The sequence below is a fragment of the Pteropus medius genome, unplaced genomic scaffold (genome assembly GCF_902729225.1).
Source record: "Pteropus medius unplaced genomic scaffold, Ma_sr-lr_union100, whole genome shotgun sequence".
NCBI lineage: Eukaryota > Metazoa > Chordata > Mammalia > Chiroptera > Pteropodidae > Pteropus > Pteropus medius.
In genome coordinates, this window is record NW_024349796.1 from 6,772,616 (window position 1) to 6,790,173 (window position 17,558).

The 17,558-nt window shown below is 38.3% G+C and overlaps 1 protein-coding gene and 2 pseudogenes across 1 annotated transcript in view; 1 reads left to right on the forward strand and 2 right to left on the reverse strand.

Moving 5' to 3' along the window:
• The window catches only part of DNAH14 (dynein axonemal heavy chain 14), a 209,823-nt gene that overhangs the window by 176,300 nt on the left and 15,965 nt on the right, over nt 1–17,558 (reverse strand). Inside the window, exons 6-9 of the mRNA XM_039883632.1 lie at nt 10,373–10,435; nt 7,669–7,813; nt 4,289–4,420; nt 459–709 (exon numbers count right to left, since the gene is read on the reverse strand). Of these exons, the coding sequence (XP_039739566.1) occupies nt 459–709; nt 4,289–4,420; nt 7,669–7,813; nt 10,373–10,435 (591 nt within the window). The remainder of the gene's footprint in view (nt 1–458; nt 710–4,288; nt 4,421–7,668; nt 7,814–10,372; nt 10,436–17,558) is intronic.
• Nucleotides 10,943–11,061, forward strand: LOC120619342 (uncharacterized; annotated as a pseudogene).
• Nucleotides 13,081–13,199, reverse strand: LOC120619418 (uncharacterized; annotated as a pseudogene).

Consider the following 17,558-nt stretch of genomic DNA (forward strand, 5'->3'; position numbering starts at 1 on the left):
CTCTGTTGTGTCTTTATGAACTAGCTCTGAACTTTGAAGAGTACAGTATACCTATACAGAGAATTGCCAGATTTAGCAAATAAAAGTACAGAACACCCAGTTAAATTTGAATTTCAAACAAATGATAAATTTTAGTAGAGGTAATATTTGGGACATACTTATACTAAAAAATTATTTGTCGTTTACCTGAATTTCAAATTACACTGAATATCCTGTATTTTATATGGCAACCTGACATATGCGGAATTTTTTTAAAAATTGGAAAATTTTCTTAAACTTTATGGACAATATTAAGTATTAGCAGGTAATAGTTCAAATAATTGCAAAACTAAGTACACATAATTTGCTATAAGAAGAATTATCAAATTCTAGCTTAAATTATTAGATATTTTCTCTGTAAGTGGCAATATTTAAAACATTATGATTATAAATTTATAAGTAAAACATGTATGATTTACTTGATGAGATTTTCATTCTTTTTTTCCACTGAACCTGGCATTCTAGCAGAATTATTAAATAATTCCAAAAGTAATGTGACTGCGGTGTTCATTAGTTGACGGATAAGTTCCTGAAATATGTAGTCCACCAGCATCAGAAATCTCAGAATTGTTTCTAATAAACGTCTATATCTAGGCAGCTTGAAATGTATTGTGTCATCGTCAGAGATGTTTGGCTCAAAAAATTCTCTAATTTCTTTCTGCTCTGCCACCTGTAATTCAATAAACAATTAAGAGACAAGCAATGATTGCCTGTGTTAATATAGCATGATTTCTAATTTATGGGATTTTTATTAGTCTGAATAACATATCACAACATTATCAACAATTTCCGTTAAAACTCTACTTTATGCTTACACCGTATTTAAAGATCAGATGAAAAGAAAACAACTTATGTGTTTTGAAGTCTACAAAGCAGGTAAGTTTATAAAACTCAAACAGGAAGTACATGTTAATGCATATCTGTGGGACCGTCTTCAAATACACCGAGAGTCAAGTTCAAATATAAGGTTTCCTAAAATGCAGTCCGACGCTGCTTCCTTTATGCTAGGCTATAGCAATTAGACTCAAAAAAAAACTCCATAGAACACATATATGCTACATCATTAAACAATTCAGAAAAAATTTAAGTTCATCAAATCTGATGTTAGAGTTTTATTTTTTTAAATAATGTAATTAATAGAACTATATCTCTTAAGAAAACTGACTTAGTAAGTTACTGGAGAATGGCATGTTTTGATCAAAAACACAGGGTTAGCATCAGTACTCCTGGAACCACCAAACTTCTAAATTGTGATCCTAAAAATAATCTGGACATGACTCGAAATGGTTCCTTTTAGACACATAAACATTTTATTACTGCTGGCCCTTTAAAATTCTAAAAATATTTCCAATTTTTATTCTTTTATTGGTTGTTCATGTTTTTTAGTCTTTGCTCCACTGACACTTAAATATTTGGTGCATAGTCATCCTTTTGTATTATAATTTTTTAAAACATAATTAATTGCATGAGTTTTTCTACTGCTTCTCTTCATGTTTCATTTTATTCATTTGTATTTTCTTTTTTTAATTACTTAGGTCCGTTTGGCAAATTTTTTCCAGTACTGGCTGACTTTCTGGAGGAATGTGATAAAGTATATTACTGATACAATAGCTGCTTGAAGAAATGGGACTAAAAGAAGACAGAGTAATTTCTATACCAGTTATGGGCATAGCTACCCTGGGCCTAACAAATGGAATACTAATTTTTAATAGGTTGTGTTTTTACAGAAAAGGTTATGTTTTCCCAGGAGTGGCCACCTGATTTGAAAACTTTATGTGCATAAGGTATGGATTTTTAATTGGTAAAATGGTGAAGCTGAGCATCTTGACCATAAAGACTTTTAGCATTGGCACTAAAACAGTTTTAATTACCTTTTAAATAGCTTGAATCAGTACAGAAGTATACAGTGACAGGCCTTGTAATGCTGGTCTTTTATAAATACTGGTGAGGCTGATAGAAATTCTGGCTTTCGATAGACTAACTGAATCTCTGTCATCACAGGGTACGTTCTGGGTCAGGCGCATCTCCACTCTGACTGTGAGCTGCCACACTGCTTCCGTCAGCTCCACACCTGTCCTAAGGTTTCCCGGAGCTAGGCCGTCCCACACCTCGCCCAGAAGGATGCTCTTCAACCTAGCCGTATTTTAGATTCACTCGAGGAGCTTTAATGGGGCTGCCTGGGCTCTAACATCAGAAATTCTGATTGAATTAGTCAGGAGGGTCCCAGATATCAAAGTTTATGAAAAGTCTCCCCGGTGACTCTAGCGTGCAGGCTACTTGAGAACCAGCAGCCTAGAGTGTGGCCGTAGAGTAGGCAGGCATTTCAGTTTTAAAAATTCATCTCAAACGGCAGTGCAGGAGCCTCTGTCTCCCGTAAAAATCAACAATTAGACAGCTGTCCATGAAACAAACAAATAAACAACAACAACAAACCAGCTCTGGAAGAGCTCTTGAGTCCACTTATAAAACTTCAGCAACACAGTGAACAAAACACCTAGGAATAACTACAGAAAAAAGGAAGGAAGACAGCTTCGATTTGCCTGCATCACCCCATTCCCAGCAGGCACCGCTCAGCAGCAAGAGGGGTCTCCCCAGCTGGAAAGTCTCCTTGCCAGGAAAGGAAGAGCGAGGTGGGCAGCCAGCTTCTCCAGACTTTACGGCACTGCACCGAGGTCCCAGCTCTGACTTAGCTCCACCCGGACCAGCAAGGCTGAGATGTGCAGAGATGGCTAGAACGAGGAGGATACACGGGGACCGCCAATGGCAGCCGCACGGCAGGAGCGACCATGGTTCACAGTGAGCTGCTCAACAAACGCAGCGGCTTTTGCCACTGAGAAAGGAAACAATGGCCAGCACGGTTGCCGCGAACCCCCAGCAGATCTCACCAGCTTTCACTGCCTGAGCCTCTCCCCACTGCCTTCTCCAGTCTGACCCCACCGAAACCTGGGAACCACGCCGGCAGCCAGCCCAGGCCTCTGGCTGAATGAGTGCAAGACACCAGCCTAGAACCCCATGGCAGACCCTCGCTATCATGCACATGCTCATGGCCAGCCCCACCAACTGTGCACTTACACGCCACTGACCTGCCACCTGCCACCAGCCTCCACTACCACATGTGCCTGCCTGAGGGGAGTTGCTGCAGTCACAGGAGTGCACGCACGACAGCCAGGGCTCCCAGAACTGCTTGTGGGCCCAGCTCAGATCCTGTCTCTGGCCCGCACCATTGTGCTCACCTGCATTTAGCCTCGCCATCTAAACATCCGCATGTTCCTTGCCTGGCCCCCATCAGTGGCCTCTACTGCCATAAATCTGTGGTGAGACCTACCAGCCACAGCGGTACACACTGACGGCCAGGTCCCAGCAGCTACCAGTGCACCTGCAGTCGGCCTGGCCGTTGCAGCCTGCCCTAGCCCTCGCCACTCTGTGCACCTCCAACTGGCACCTGCCACCACACAGGTACCTGCAGATAGCCCCAGCAGCCAAGTGTGTACACACCACCAGTTCTGGCCACCACTGCTGCTTGCCTTGGTCTCTGTATCTATCAAAGGTTCAAGTCAGAGAAATAACATCTGAAAATTCGTCAAGGGAGACCCAGTCCATTTATTCCTCCAGAGAGCCTCAAATATCCATCTGGATTCAGTCAAACCAGCCGAGAGATGCAGGAAGTCCATAATCACATGGTATTGCATTGGTTCCTAACCAGGCTGCATTTGGGAGTCATGTGCCATGCACTGTCATTTCTGATAGAGGGAAGCTATCTAAAACGATCCTGTGAAATGAGTCATAGCACATCCATGTTCTGAGGACATTATTCATTGTATTATTGAGTCCTTTTTCTAAAATCCTTAGGGAAGTTTTATCTCATCTACTTATATTTCTCCTGAGCAATCAATCAGTTTTTGTCTTATGAACACTGAACTTTGTAACAAATTATATTTCCTTTTATATGTCAACACAAGTTAGATCTTGAGCATCTCGAAGGTATGTATGTAAATATGCATATGTATGCATTTATACACACACGTATATACTTATATGCACATATATTTGCATTCTACACGAGACTTGGAAAAATTCTCATGCTGTACCTCGTAAACACACAGCACTAGCTTAGCTGGTTGGTTGATTAATCACCTGTGTGCCCCTCCCTGGCTGCCCACTCCCGATACTTTTTTCGGGGATCTCACCTGGAGCAATTGCTTCAGTCTGTACATAAAAACCTTTTAAAAGGAGGTAATTAAGGAAGTACCTTAAAAATTGTAATTTTCACATCGGAAATAGCTTTATCCCTGATGTCCTCGAGTTGGTTCAATGCCTGGGTAGCTTGCCGTAACTGTTCTTCACAAAATTCATCTAGAGAATACGTTCGAGACCTATCGAGCTAATTAAATGAGAGCAAATGTTGAGTGCTGGAAAGTCATTCATTTAAAAAAGCGAAAGATAGATTTTGGCTATCTTTTCCTATCATAAAGAAGAGCGTATTTATACTTTCTTTTCCATGTGATGTTGTATATACTATAATTCCTTATACAGGCATCATATTCAAATACCCTTATTTAAATCTACCTAAATCTTGATAAAACACAGAAAAAAAACATATTCTTATTTTAACTGTTACTCAGGTTATGTCAAAGCAGAGAAATTCAAGAGTTAATGTATTTTTGAAATATCTATGAAACCCAGGGGAGCCACGAGGCCCAGAAACTGCTTTACCTCGAAGTCCCGATTATTTGTAAAGCTTAAAAACATGAACACTAAACGTAAGATAAAGAGGCTAAAATGAAATAATGCAAATGAGGTCGATGTTATTCTGAGTTTTTCTGGAATCCAGCATGGAGAGACTTCCATCGACCGTGCTACCGCCCTCCTCCCTGGCAATACAGAACGAGACGGTTCATCCACTCATCCATATCCCATCATTCTTCCTCCCTTCTGGGTATTCTTGATTTTCCTACCTCATGTTAATTTTCTTGCCAAACTACATTTTCTTCAATAAATAAGCAGATATCATTATCCCTAGTCATACTATAATACTTTGTAAATGTATGCTTCCAAAAAAATTTTTTTTAAAGATGGAAAAATACTGCTCTAGCCTTAAATTTTGGATTAAGTCTGTGTTCTCCTTCTCCTGGTCCCATATCTGGATTTCGGGTCCTGATTTTTCCAGTTAAATGTGTCTCAAAACCTCCCTTTCTGATCTTACTAATTGAAGTCCTTATTGCGTCCACCTACGTTCCTCCAGTATATACTCCCCGATGTCTTTAACTCTGTATCTATCTCCTCGCTTTCGATTTTTCCCACAAACCAACATCACATTACTTTTCCTAAAATAACGTTCAGAAACTTTCAGTAGTTATGTTTTCAGAATAGTTCTCAAAGTTTACTCTGCAGAAGAATCACCTAAGGGACTTGTTAAAAATGTAGATTATTAGCACCACCCACTGCACCCTCCCCCAAAAAGGGTGGGACAAAAAATAATTTAATTTTTACTAAGCATTCAAAATACTGCCCCCCACACAACCATTCTTGAATAGGAAACATAATCAAAGACTCAACTCTAGCTGGTTCTGTGGCCTTGTATAAGTTACGATTTCTCTGGGACTTAGTTTGTCATTTGAAAGCGAAAGTTTGGATAAAATGACCCATGCACCCACGTTCTCTTCTAGTTCTAGACTTTCCTGCCCCTGTAAAGGTGTGCTTTCGCCCCTGCAGAGTGTACCGGCGCACTCTGACCTGCGATCATGGTATTAACACCTGACTAATACTAGCATATGCATTCGTAAACTTGCTTCATCCTCCTTACCTCCTCTATGTGTCCCCAGCCATGCGGAACCCCGCCCGCCCCCGCCCCACCCCGGTCCTAAGGTACAGTTGGCCACTTTCAGATTTCTGACCCCAGGCTCAGTTCTCCTGACTATGAAACTATGAAGCTCTGTTCTCCCCTCCATCTGACCCCGGCTTCTCCAGTCTCAGAAACTCCTATTCTTGAGAATGGCCCTCACAACCTCTACTAGGAGTGCCCCCGTCTTAAGGGCAGCTTCACTTAGCCCTACTTTTCCCTTATTCTGTTATTCTTGGCCCCAGCTAACCCTCAAATTAAACAACATTCAATTGTTGTTTGAATGTCCCATTCCCTCCCCGCCCGGCTCTTCGACCCAGCGTGGCCTGGCTCGTAACAGCCTTCCTTCAGGAAAGATGCCCAAACTTCAATTCCAAAGGCGTGACCATTCCACATGTGTTGTTAGTTAATGTAGTTTGCTAATTGGTGAGCAAGAATGATGGGCAAAACGGAGGGAAGGCCTCCAGAATTAGTTATTGTTTTTCTATGTAGAGAAGGATCCCTTCCAACAGCCTGTAAGCAGAATGAAGTAACAGTGCTTCTTTTCTACTTCACCTCCATCGTCTTTGCAGAGCAGGTAATGAACAAATATGTATATATCCTCTGGAAAGGTTTGTTTCCTTCCCCTTGATGTTCTGGGGGGGAAACCGATACAGCCCAAGGTGTCTAGGAAAGAGCCCCAACATCCCTTCTTAGTCACTCTATTTAGCATTGTCAGCCATTAGCCTTTTAGGCGTAGACTTCAGAAATATTCTAAAGTATTCTAAAGTATGCTTTGCCTGACCACCCATCATGGAGTTAATTGATCAATTCTGTCACTCGGTCATGAATAAAGCAAAGCTATTATCTTAGCCTCCCGACCGATTTCCTTCTACATTAAAACCGTATCAAAAATACTCCTCTGTGAAACGTCTTCTACTTAATCATTTGGAGACATTAATATTGCTAATACGACTATACAAAATATACTTCATCTATAGTGATGAATTCTTTATTCATTAATTCTGTTATGTATTCACTCAAAAAAATGCGTTATCACTTTTATGTATCAGTCACTATTCATGACCGATTCTAAAAATCAACTGTTTTACAAGTATTAATCTTATTACCGGAGCTGATTGTCAAATTCATAATTCGTCCAAGCCCTTTCGCTGTTTCTCTTTCTAAGTCTAGGTGACTATCCATTTCACTTTTCAGTATCTCCTCCGCACAGCGGGTAAGTGAAGTAGAAGCTGTTAGAATCCTGCTCGGTTATGTACTAAACTTAAAATTTATACTTCTATGTACTTAACCTCTTTGAAAGAACTGTTCTATATAAATGAAATCATTCATTAAGACCATCGCTCTGAGAATTGTGGAACAGGAGAATTCATAAATTTAACCGAAATCTCTGAGTTTCAATGGCAATTTCTTGATGTGCTATACTGAGGGAAAGTTAGCTACTATCAATTATATATTAGAGGTAATTGATTATTTGTAAATACTATTGCAGATTTGGGGCTCTGAAAATAAAGGGCCTCGTAACAGACAAGTGTAAGGAGGAAATTATTTATAAAGAATGTTATTAACTATTAAAATTGATGACCCGAGGGAATAATGTTCTTTGCAGATATTTGAGAACATCAGTCATCCATAGGGATGGTTTACTTATGGATCTAGATATCTGTATTCCTTTGATTCAAAACTCCATGTGTTCTTTATGTATACATAAACTAGTTAATATGTCCTATACAGCTATATCCCAGTGAACATATACCGATATTAACTTGTAGTAGTATACTTCTACCCACCTTTACAAGGCATATGGCAGATGGATTATCTTCATGTTCATTACCATTTTTGAGATTAACTGCATCTTCGCAAAGTCCCTTTATGTAAAGCAAACATCCCTGAAATAATTCATGAGCCCAGAAAAGATGGTGGTACAAAAATGACCTGGAAGTTAAAAAATTTCCACAGACTTATCTCTTCTTCAAAACGAATGAAGTGAACATAGAGATAACTAGCATAATTTGTCTCCTATTCCTATAGTTAATATGTATTACATCTATCCATCTTAAATGGCATCGATAAAGGTTAGTAAACCCTACAGTTCTGTTTGCCCAATGCTGACGGCGAGATTTTGGTGCTGAGTGTGTTGAGTAAGAACAAAATAGGAGGGGAAAACAAGTGATGATATTATTCTGTTATACCCCTGAGTTCTAAGAATTTTGAAATAGCAGATGGTGACATCCAAATGGAATTATATTCCCCCTCTTTATTAAGTTTGAATTTCCTCAGTTTAATTTTCCCCAATTGCGGGGAAAACGATTAACTAGATTGGAAACCATTTGGAGAATGTTTCATAAGTTCTCTAACCACCTATATCACAACACAGAGAAGGTGGCCCTTTTCTCTTCTCCGCCCCTTTCTACAGGTCTGCTCACGGTCACGAAGGTGAGCCACATCACTCCTAACAGAGCCGGAAAGAACACAAGGGAAGAATGAGAGAAAAGAGCAGAGAGAAAGAAATAAGGTATTTCTTCCACACGGGGGCGCTGTTGAGTAAAGGCTCAGGTCTTCGCACACATGCTTGTCCAAGTCAGCAAAGCAGTGAGGCCAAAGAGTGACTTTATAGTGTCAAGCAGCGAGTTAACTACCAGCCTAAAGCCTGTCATGTAGCAGATGCTAAGTAAATACTCCTGGATTTAAAAAAAAAGACGAGCCGAAGACTGGGAGAAAATATTTATAAACCATGTATACGACAAAGGACCGTATCTGGACTATAAAAAGAACTCTTAAAACTCCATAGCATAAAGACAAATAATCCAATTATAAAATGTACAAAAGATACGAAGAGACATTTCCCAAAGAACATGGCAAATAAGCACATGAAAAGATATTCGACAATATTAGTCACTAGAGAAATGCAAATTAAAACCACCATGAGATATCACTACACGCCTACCAGATGTCTAAAATAAAATATAGTGACAACTCCAAATGCTGGCATGTATGTGGAAGAAGTGGATCATTCACAGATCACTAGCAAGAATGAAAAACGATACAATCACTCTGGAACTCTTTGGGAGTTTCTTAAAAAAAAATTAAACATGCAAATACCATATGACCCAGCAATCGCACTCCTGGGCATATACCCCAGAGCAATGGAAACTTACGTTCACATGAAAACCTGTCTATAAGTGTTGGCAGCAGCTTCATCTGTAATAAACAAAAACTGGAAAACACCCAGTTGCATTTCAACAGGTGAACGGTTAAAGAAACTGTGGTAGGTTCATACCATGGACTGCTACTCAGCAGTAAGAAAGAACAACCGATATATGTAGCAACTTGGATGAATCCCCAGAGTTACACTAAGTGAAAAGAATCAGTCCCAAAGGTTCGGTACTGCAGGCTTGCATTTACATAACAGTCTTGAAAAGACCAAATGATAGAAATGGAGAACAGATTTGTTCTTGCCACCGGTTAGGGAGAGGGTAGAAGTGGGAGGGAAATGAATAAGGCTGTAAAAGGGTGACGTGAGGGGTCCGGAGCTGATAGAAATGCGCTGGATCTTCCTTCTATTGGTGTCGCTGTCCTGGTTGTCACACTGTCCTATTGGTCTGCAAGATGTTACCACTGGAGGAAACTCGGGGAAGGGCACATGGGGTCTCTTTGTATCAATTCTTACAACTGCATTTCAACCGCAGTTATCTCGGGTTTAATAACAACAACAAAACTTGGCTGCTGGATATCCTAAAAATAGAATTAGCTGTCATCGCTCTTGGGTTACTTAATGAATTCCCCCTTTGGAGGCGGAAAGTTAGATCAAGTGACCGAGAGAACTCATCATAGGTTCTTCATAGCACTGTGGTTTCTTCACTCCACAGAATGGCATCCCAGGACATATAATAAATGTTTATTTTATATATATATATGTGTGTCTCTGTGTGTGTATATATATATATATGTATGTATGTATGTATGTATGTATGTATGTATATATATGTATATACATATGTATATATATGTATGTATATATGTATCTATATGTATCTATATGTATATATGCATATATGTATACATATATACATATATATACACACACATATATACATATATAATCGTGTTTATATTATCGTATTTATATTATAAAATAATCGTGTTTATTTTATATATATGTGTGTATATATATATATACACACACACATATATACATATATAATCGTGTTTATATTATCGTGTTTATATTATAAAATAATCGTGTTTATTTTATATATATGTGTGTATATATATATATACACACACACATATATACATATATAATCGTGTTTAATATATATAAAATATTAATAATCTTTAAAAATTAGATGGGTTAAGTTTAATCATAAAGGTTATAAAATGTGACTTTCCAATCACTGAGTAAAAACTAATTTATATCTGCTTCCATACTACATATTTAAAATAATGCTTCCTCTTGAAATTTTTATAAATATATTGCATATCAAGACTTACCTGCTTTTCTCTTTCTTAATTCTTCTAACATTCCATTTCCAAGTAACAAATGCTTTATTAATTCTGAAAAGAAAAATACTTCTCACATTCTATACTCATAAATCATGTAATTATATGAAAAAATTTAGTAAAGACTTAGTAATACTAGAAAATTCTCTAGAACATGTCTCAATCATCCTCAGTTACCTGAGGTAAATACTAAACCATATGACTTTTCTCCCAATGATTAACAGAACGCAGAGCAAAGCAAATCTAAGTGAAAGTCATAATTCTCCTAGATACGTAATCAACTTAACTTTCATATTCCAATAAATGTAACAACTATAAAAATACATTCTTTCCCCTTATACATGTATTGGCTCATTAATTTTTAAAATTTATTTATTTAAATTAGTTTCAAGCATACGGCACATCAGTTAGACATCTATATAGTTCGTAAAACGATCCCCCGAACTGCTCCCTCCAGACCCTGACCCTTCACCTAGCCAATGTACTAACGCTAACTGCATTCCCTGTGCCGTGCTCCCCATCCCCTTGACCATCCATCAGCTACTAATTTGTACTTCTTTGGTCTATGGCCACGCCACCCTGAACAAGCCCAATCCTGTCTGATCTCGGAAGCTAAGCAGGGTTGGGCCTGGTTAGTACTTGGATGGCAGACCACCTAGGAAGACCAGGTGCTGTAGGTGTAAAAAATAAAAAATAAGGGATTGTAAACTGACAAGGTCCTTGCAATCTGCTTCGCCTAAAAAATAATAATTTGTACTTCTTTAAACCTTCACCCCATTCTCTCAGCCCCCAAACCACCCCCCATCACCAAATTGTCCACTATATTTGTGAGTCTGTTTTTGATTAGTTTGTTCTTTTTATTCCTTAGATTCTGCATATAAGTGAAATCATATAGTGTTTATCTTTCTCTGTCTGACTTACATACCTTCTATGTCCATCAAAGCAATATCTTTTTCCATCCCCTTCCTTTTCATATGCCGTGGTCTTGTCTTCTTATCCTTTTAGCCACTCTATATTTTGGTTGGAGCACTTAATTCTTTTCCATTTAAGATACTTATTGATAGGAATGTAGTTATTACCATTCTTTATTCCTGTTTTTGATACATGTTTTTTCTCCTTAAAGAAGTCCCTCCAACATTTCCTGTAATACTGCCTTGGTGGTGATAAATTCCTTTAGCTTGTGTTTGTCTGGGAAGCTCTTTATCTGTCCCTCAACGCTAAATGATAGCTTTGAGGGATAAATTATTCTTGGTTGTAGATCCTGGGTCTTCATTCTGTCGAATATCATTTTTTGCCAAGTCCTTCTGTCATGCATAGTTTCTTTGGAGAAATCAGCTGCCAGTCTTATGGGTGCTCCCTTGTAGGTAACTATCTGCTTTTCTCTTGTCGCTTTTTAATATTCTTTCTTTGTATTTCTTTGGCATTTTAATTATGATGTGTCTCGGTGCAGGCCTCTTTGAATCTCTGGTTTTTGGGATTCTCTGAGCTTTCTGGGGTTTTATGTCCATTTCTGTCATCAGATTAGAGAAGTTTTCCATCATTATTTCTTCAAACAGCTGTTCAACATCTTGATTTTCAGTTACACCAATCAGACAAATATTTGGACCCTTAATAGTGTCCCATATGCTCCTTAAATTATTGTTATAGTCTTGGCATCTTTTTACTTGCCATTCTGATTGAGTGTCCTGATTGGCTCTCCTGTCCTCTAGATAGGGCATTCGATCCTCTTCTTTATTCACTTTGTTTATTCTATTTTAATATACTTCTCATCTCAGATAATGTATTCTTCATTTCAGACTGGTTCTCTTTTATAATTTCCATTTCCACTTCTATGTTTTTTAACCTCTTTGTTGAAGTTCTCACTGAATTTATCTACACTTCCCAAAAGTTCATGGAGCATCTTTATAACCAGTGTTTTGAACTCTGCATCTGTTAGATTACTTGACTCCATTATATCTGGATCTCTGTTCTGTTCTCTCATATGGTTTCTGCTTCTTTGTCTTCCCATTTTGGCTGCCTTTCCACGTCTGTGTCTATGTACTAAGCAAAGCTACTAAGTCTCCCGGTCTTATTAGTGTGGATTTGTGAAGTAGGTGTCCAGTGGGCAGTCTTGAGAGGGGTTCGGCTGAGGGCCAAACTTATCCCCAGCCTGTGCCCCTCCAGGGCCACCTGTTAAGATTCAGCAAGCAATTCACAGATGCTGTGCTTATAGTTGTCCCAAAAGGCCACGCCAGAAGCCAAGGCAGCTGACGCCTGCACGCAGGCGAATCGGCAGTGGTACTCAGAGCGAGCAGGTCCGTCACCATGAAAATCCACTCGTGGTCATGGCCCCTTTAAGAGACATCTACTGCTGCCACTGCTGCAGCCTCCGTGTCACTCAGCCGCTGGGGACAGGGCAGCTCTGTGTCCTCTCCCCATCCGACCTTCTGCCGTTGCAGGGTGACTTCTTGGACTTCTCCCTAGCTGTATGGCTTGCTCCTCTAGTTCCCAGGTGATTTTTCCTTGCTGCTTCTCCTTGTTTCCATCATGACTTTGATTTGGTCACCAGAGGGATGAACAGAGCTTCTATCATCTATGCCATTTTTTCCCCTCCTCTATTGGCTCTTTTTTTTTTTCTTCTTTAGGCGAGGCAACTCTTGGTTGACCTCAGAGTTTGCAAAGAACTTGTCAGCTTACAATCCCTTATTTTTTATTTTTTACGCCTACAGCACCTGGTCGTCCTAAGTGGTCTCCCATCCAAGTACTAACCAGGCCCGACTCTGCTTAGCTTCCGAGATCAGACGGGATCGGACGTGTTCAGGATGGCATGGCCGTAGACGGCTCATTATTTTTAAGAGATTTCTATTTCGAGAAGAGTCAAGATTCAGTTTTTAGTGATGATGAAAAGGTACATTGATAAGAAACCATTGCATAGTGGTGGGTAAAAGTTTAAGAGAATGTATGTCATACTGATATTATTTAATACTAGTTCCTTACAAACAGGGTGGGGCAGGGCGTGCGATTACTAACGCTGAAATTTTGAAACAGCAGCAGAGTGAGTGAATTTTAACTTTTGTTAATTTTTGGTGATTATGTGATTATTATGGACACTCTGCTTTGCGGTCACTAACATCTGGGATGGGACAGGGAGCAAAGGTAACAACGGCTCATAGGTCCCCGGCACCTATTCAGAGCAGCGTGCAGAATGTGATGCATTTTTGTAAGAAAGATTTTATGATTTTTAAAATAAATTTAGTGGACCTAAAAAAAAAAAAAGATGCATTCGTCATTTGAAAACCTCAAAGAACTCACATGAGAAGGAACCGAAGTTTCCTTCGTGACGTCATCCTTAGCTTTCGCACGTGAAATAGACGTGCTCAAGTGTTTCTGTAAATCTCCCTCGACTGCCCTAAGAGAATGCTGCCTCCTGTTTTGTGCGCTTGTGGATGAGTCTTGTGCCATCTCACAATCTCTCAGCAGTATTTCCCTCTCGATGAAAACGATCACTCTTAAATACACACCGAGATGCGCTGGGATGCTGGTTTGCCATAGCGAGCTTCCCCCGTAGCATCGAGCGCCGGGGGAGAAGGGAAGATGGTGGGAACAGGAGCGCTCGACCGGCCCATCAACCAGCCGCGCTTAGTGACGTCACTGGCTGATTTTGGAACCAAAGATCGAAGGAGGCCTGGAGCCACCCGAGCAATCGGAAAGAATTACATGACGTCACTCGAAAAGACGCACCCGAGGCCTTTGACATTGCAATGCCTCAGATAAATCTAGTAACTTGACCTTAAATCAGGCTCCAGAGAAGCATTCTAAGCAAGTTCCTGTCGCACTTTAAATCTGACCCGCGGAGTCATGGTACCTCAGGACTCTCCAAAAGCCCAGATGATTCCAAGGGGAGCCCAGCGCCGGCGTGACGAGCGTCTGCGCCAGGCCACAGAAACTAATACTCCAGGAAGTCACATGAGGTGAAAAGCTAAGGATGCTGCTGAAGTCATCCCTGCGCTGTGTACATGGTGGCACCAGCCCAGATCATTAACTCTTCATATTTATTTATTTTAAATTTGAAATGTTACTTGTTGCAACATTCGTGATAAAAAAAACTTTACGAAATATATTTTAAAATTTTAAAGTTTTAAAAATCATATTAAACTTATATTAACTTATATTAAACTTATATTTTTCTCAATCTGAATAAAAAAAAATAACTCATTTTGACAGTGGACTTACTGATGCCAGATGGGGTATATAAAGATGATTCTTGGCCCAATTCTAATTAGGTTTCAATAGTTTATTCAGTAAAATTTATTTTGAGCAGAATAGACCCTGAGGATTTATTATAAGGGATGGATAACAGTGCAAAGTCCAACACTGACAGAGTTTAAATAAATACAGAAAATAATATTTTGGGTAATGTAATAAACTGATAATCCAGAATGAAAAACATCTAGCTTCACTGAAAATAACCTTCTAATTTGGGGATGCCAGTCTCTCTCTCTCACTCTCTCTCTCTCTCTCTCTCTCTCTCTATATATATATATATACCATATATATATATATATATACCTATTATATATATATATATATACCTATTATATATATATACCTATTATATATATATACCTATTATATATATGTAATCTGTATCCTATATATTGTTATAATATATATCATATATATGTTCTGCAAAAGAAACTTCCCAGAGTTGTTGCTCAATCATCTATACTGCACGTGACAGGTTCTCGACGATATAACCAGCTTTGCTTCCTACCAACCTCTTCGATATTGCAGTCACATCATTTCTACTTTCGAATACACACTAAACTTGTTCCTGCCCCGAAACTTTTCAACTTGCTCTATTTTCTGTTTGGAACTGTTCTACCTTAAGACCCCACATGGATGTATCTTTTTATCCTTCAGGTCTGCTTAAATACCTCTGCTCTGAAAGTAGAAACACACTCACATTTTTGTTTTATTAGCATTCTGGCCTTTATCACTACCCAAAATTACTTATCTACTTATTACCTATCTCCCTCCATAGAATATATGATCTATAGGTATAGAAACCTTATGTATTTTTTACATCGTTGTATCTCCAGGGTCCATAACAGTGGAACAGGACAGGTACACAACAGGTATTTGTTCAGAAAGTAAATACCTTCTTTGTCATAAAATCTCTGGTTCTGTTATTTCAACTATTTACAATATTAAACATAACGATTTTAAATATTTCTCTTTGCCTAGTCCCCAGCAGATAGCAGCAGACCACAAGGAAAGACAGACTTTAGAGAGGAAACAAAAAAATTATAGAACTAGATGCAAACACTCAAAGAACAACCGTCTGGGACTACTTGGGTAAAGATGGAAGAGTCTTGGAAATTATGATGTGATGTGATATAATGCAAACTTAGAACGAGACAAATTTTTAAATGAGCCCCAAGCTCCCTAATCATTTTGTTTCCTTTTATAACATTTCATCTTCATCTGACATTTTGCACATATGTGTATTTTCTAATCATCTCTCACCCACTATAATCTTAACTTCTTTGCGAGGAGAACAATTGCTTGGTTTGTTGGACAGCATCTAGAATAACACCTGGTTTATAGCAGACTCTCAATAAATATTCATTTAACAAATAAATGCATGAAAAATAAAAGGTAAGTTAAAGTCATTATGGTCCATTTGAGTTCGCTTGACTTAAAAACATCTTTTTTTCTTACGATATTTATCCAAAAAGATTGAGTTGTAATACTTATATGAGTAAGCTTCCTTTATCAAAAAAATTTTTATGGACTATCCCATTTCCTCTATAATTCCACATAAATATGGCATGACTGTCGAAGAACCCAGATGTCATCCAGCTAATTGCTTTTTCTAAAGAATCATACCACAAATAATGTTTCAGTTTCATTCATCTCACCGAAAATTGGAAAAGAACTTGAACTGCTGTAATAAATTGTAATATCTTCTTTCTAATAGCCATTCCAAAACAGGAATGAGTTCTATTTCTTCTGCACCATCTACTTTGGAAACCTGCAAATACAAAGCACAAAAGTATGCCTATATCAGTGCATATGTATTTAAGTGCATATTTTTGTTTATATAGAAGTTGTTTCTTCCATTTTCAGCTGATGATGCATATTAGAGATATTTCCATATCTGCACTTACCGCTGTGCTTCACTGAGATGTGGGCCTGCCCATTTGTACATAGAGTTTAGCTGGGAGGCTGGGAGGGCAGAGGATGGCAGACAGACAGTAAACAAATGATTAAAACAAGTCATTGTATAATTATAACTTGTGATAAGTATCAAAGTGCTATGTAAGAGTATAATTAGGGGGATTCGTACACTGTCAATGCAATTTCTGACAATCTGAGAAAACATTTTTCTGTTTTTATTACAATTCCTGTTAGGTCAGCAAAGGCCTGTTTCCTAGATCTTTCTGTGAAAAAATTACACTAAATAAGTATTTAAGAGGTAAAATCTTACAATCGAATCCACAAAGCTAAATCTCTACAAAAAAGAAAAAAAAAAGTCACTATTATATAACTGTCTCCCAATGAGGTTTTTAAACATACACTGTTCCTCAAATGACCAGGCTTGTCTGAAATGCACAAAGATAAATTTACCCAATTAAATTCTATATTGGGTAATATTTTTCCATTATATTCCTGAAAGCTAAAAACACCCATCGTATATTACCTTTGAGATAAATGAAGCAGTAATAATCCAAAATTCTTTGCTATGTCTAACTCTGTGATCCGAGACCACCCGAAGATTATATGGATTATAAAGAACTTTAGACGTTTTCCGAGGAAGGCAATATATAAATTCTCCATCATCTTTCAAAGGTTCCTTAGGTTAAAAAAATATTTTTTAATTTACTTGACCAAATTAAGTAGCAAAATGGCTGAACAGATCACTTAGTAAATTGAAGCAATATTAATATAGATTAAAAATCAGAATAATATCATTGAGGAAGGCTAACATTAAATTGTATCTAATCGAAGTTCAATAAAACTAATCTTGAGAAAGATCTGATACATTTAATTTTAATTCTTATATATAATGTGGCGATAAAACATTCACGAAAATTGATCTATACGCTTAACACACACTTATTAACCCCAAGAACTTGAATGCTTTTTACATACATGCTACGCTTCAGGTAAATATGTCTTTTGTCTGCTGACA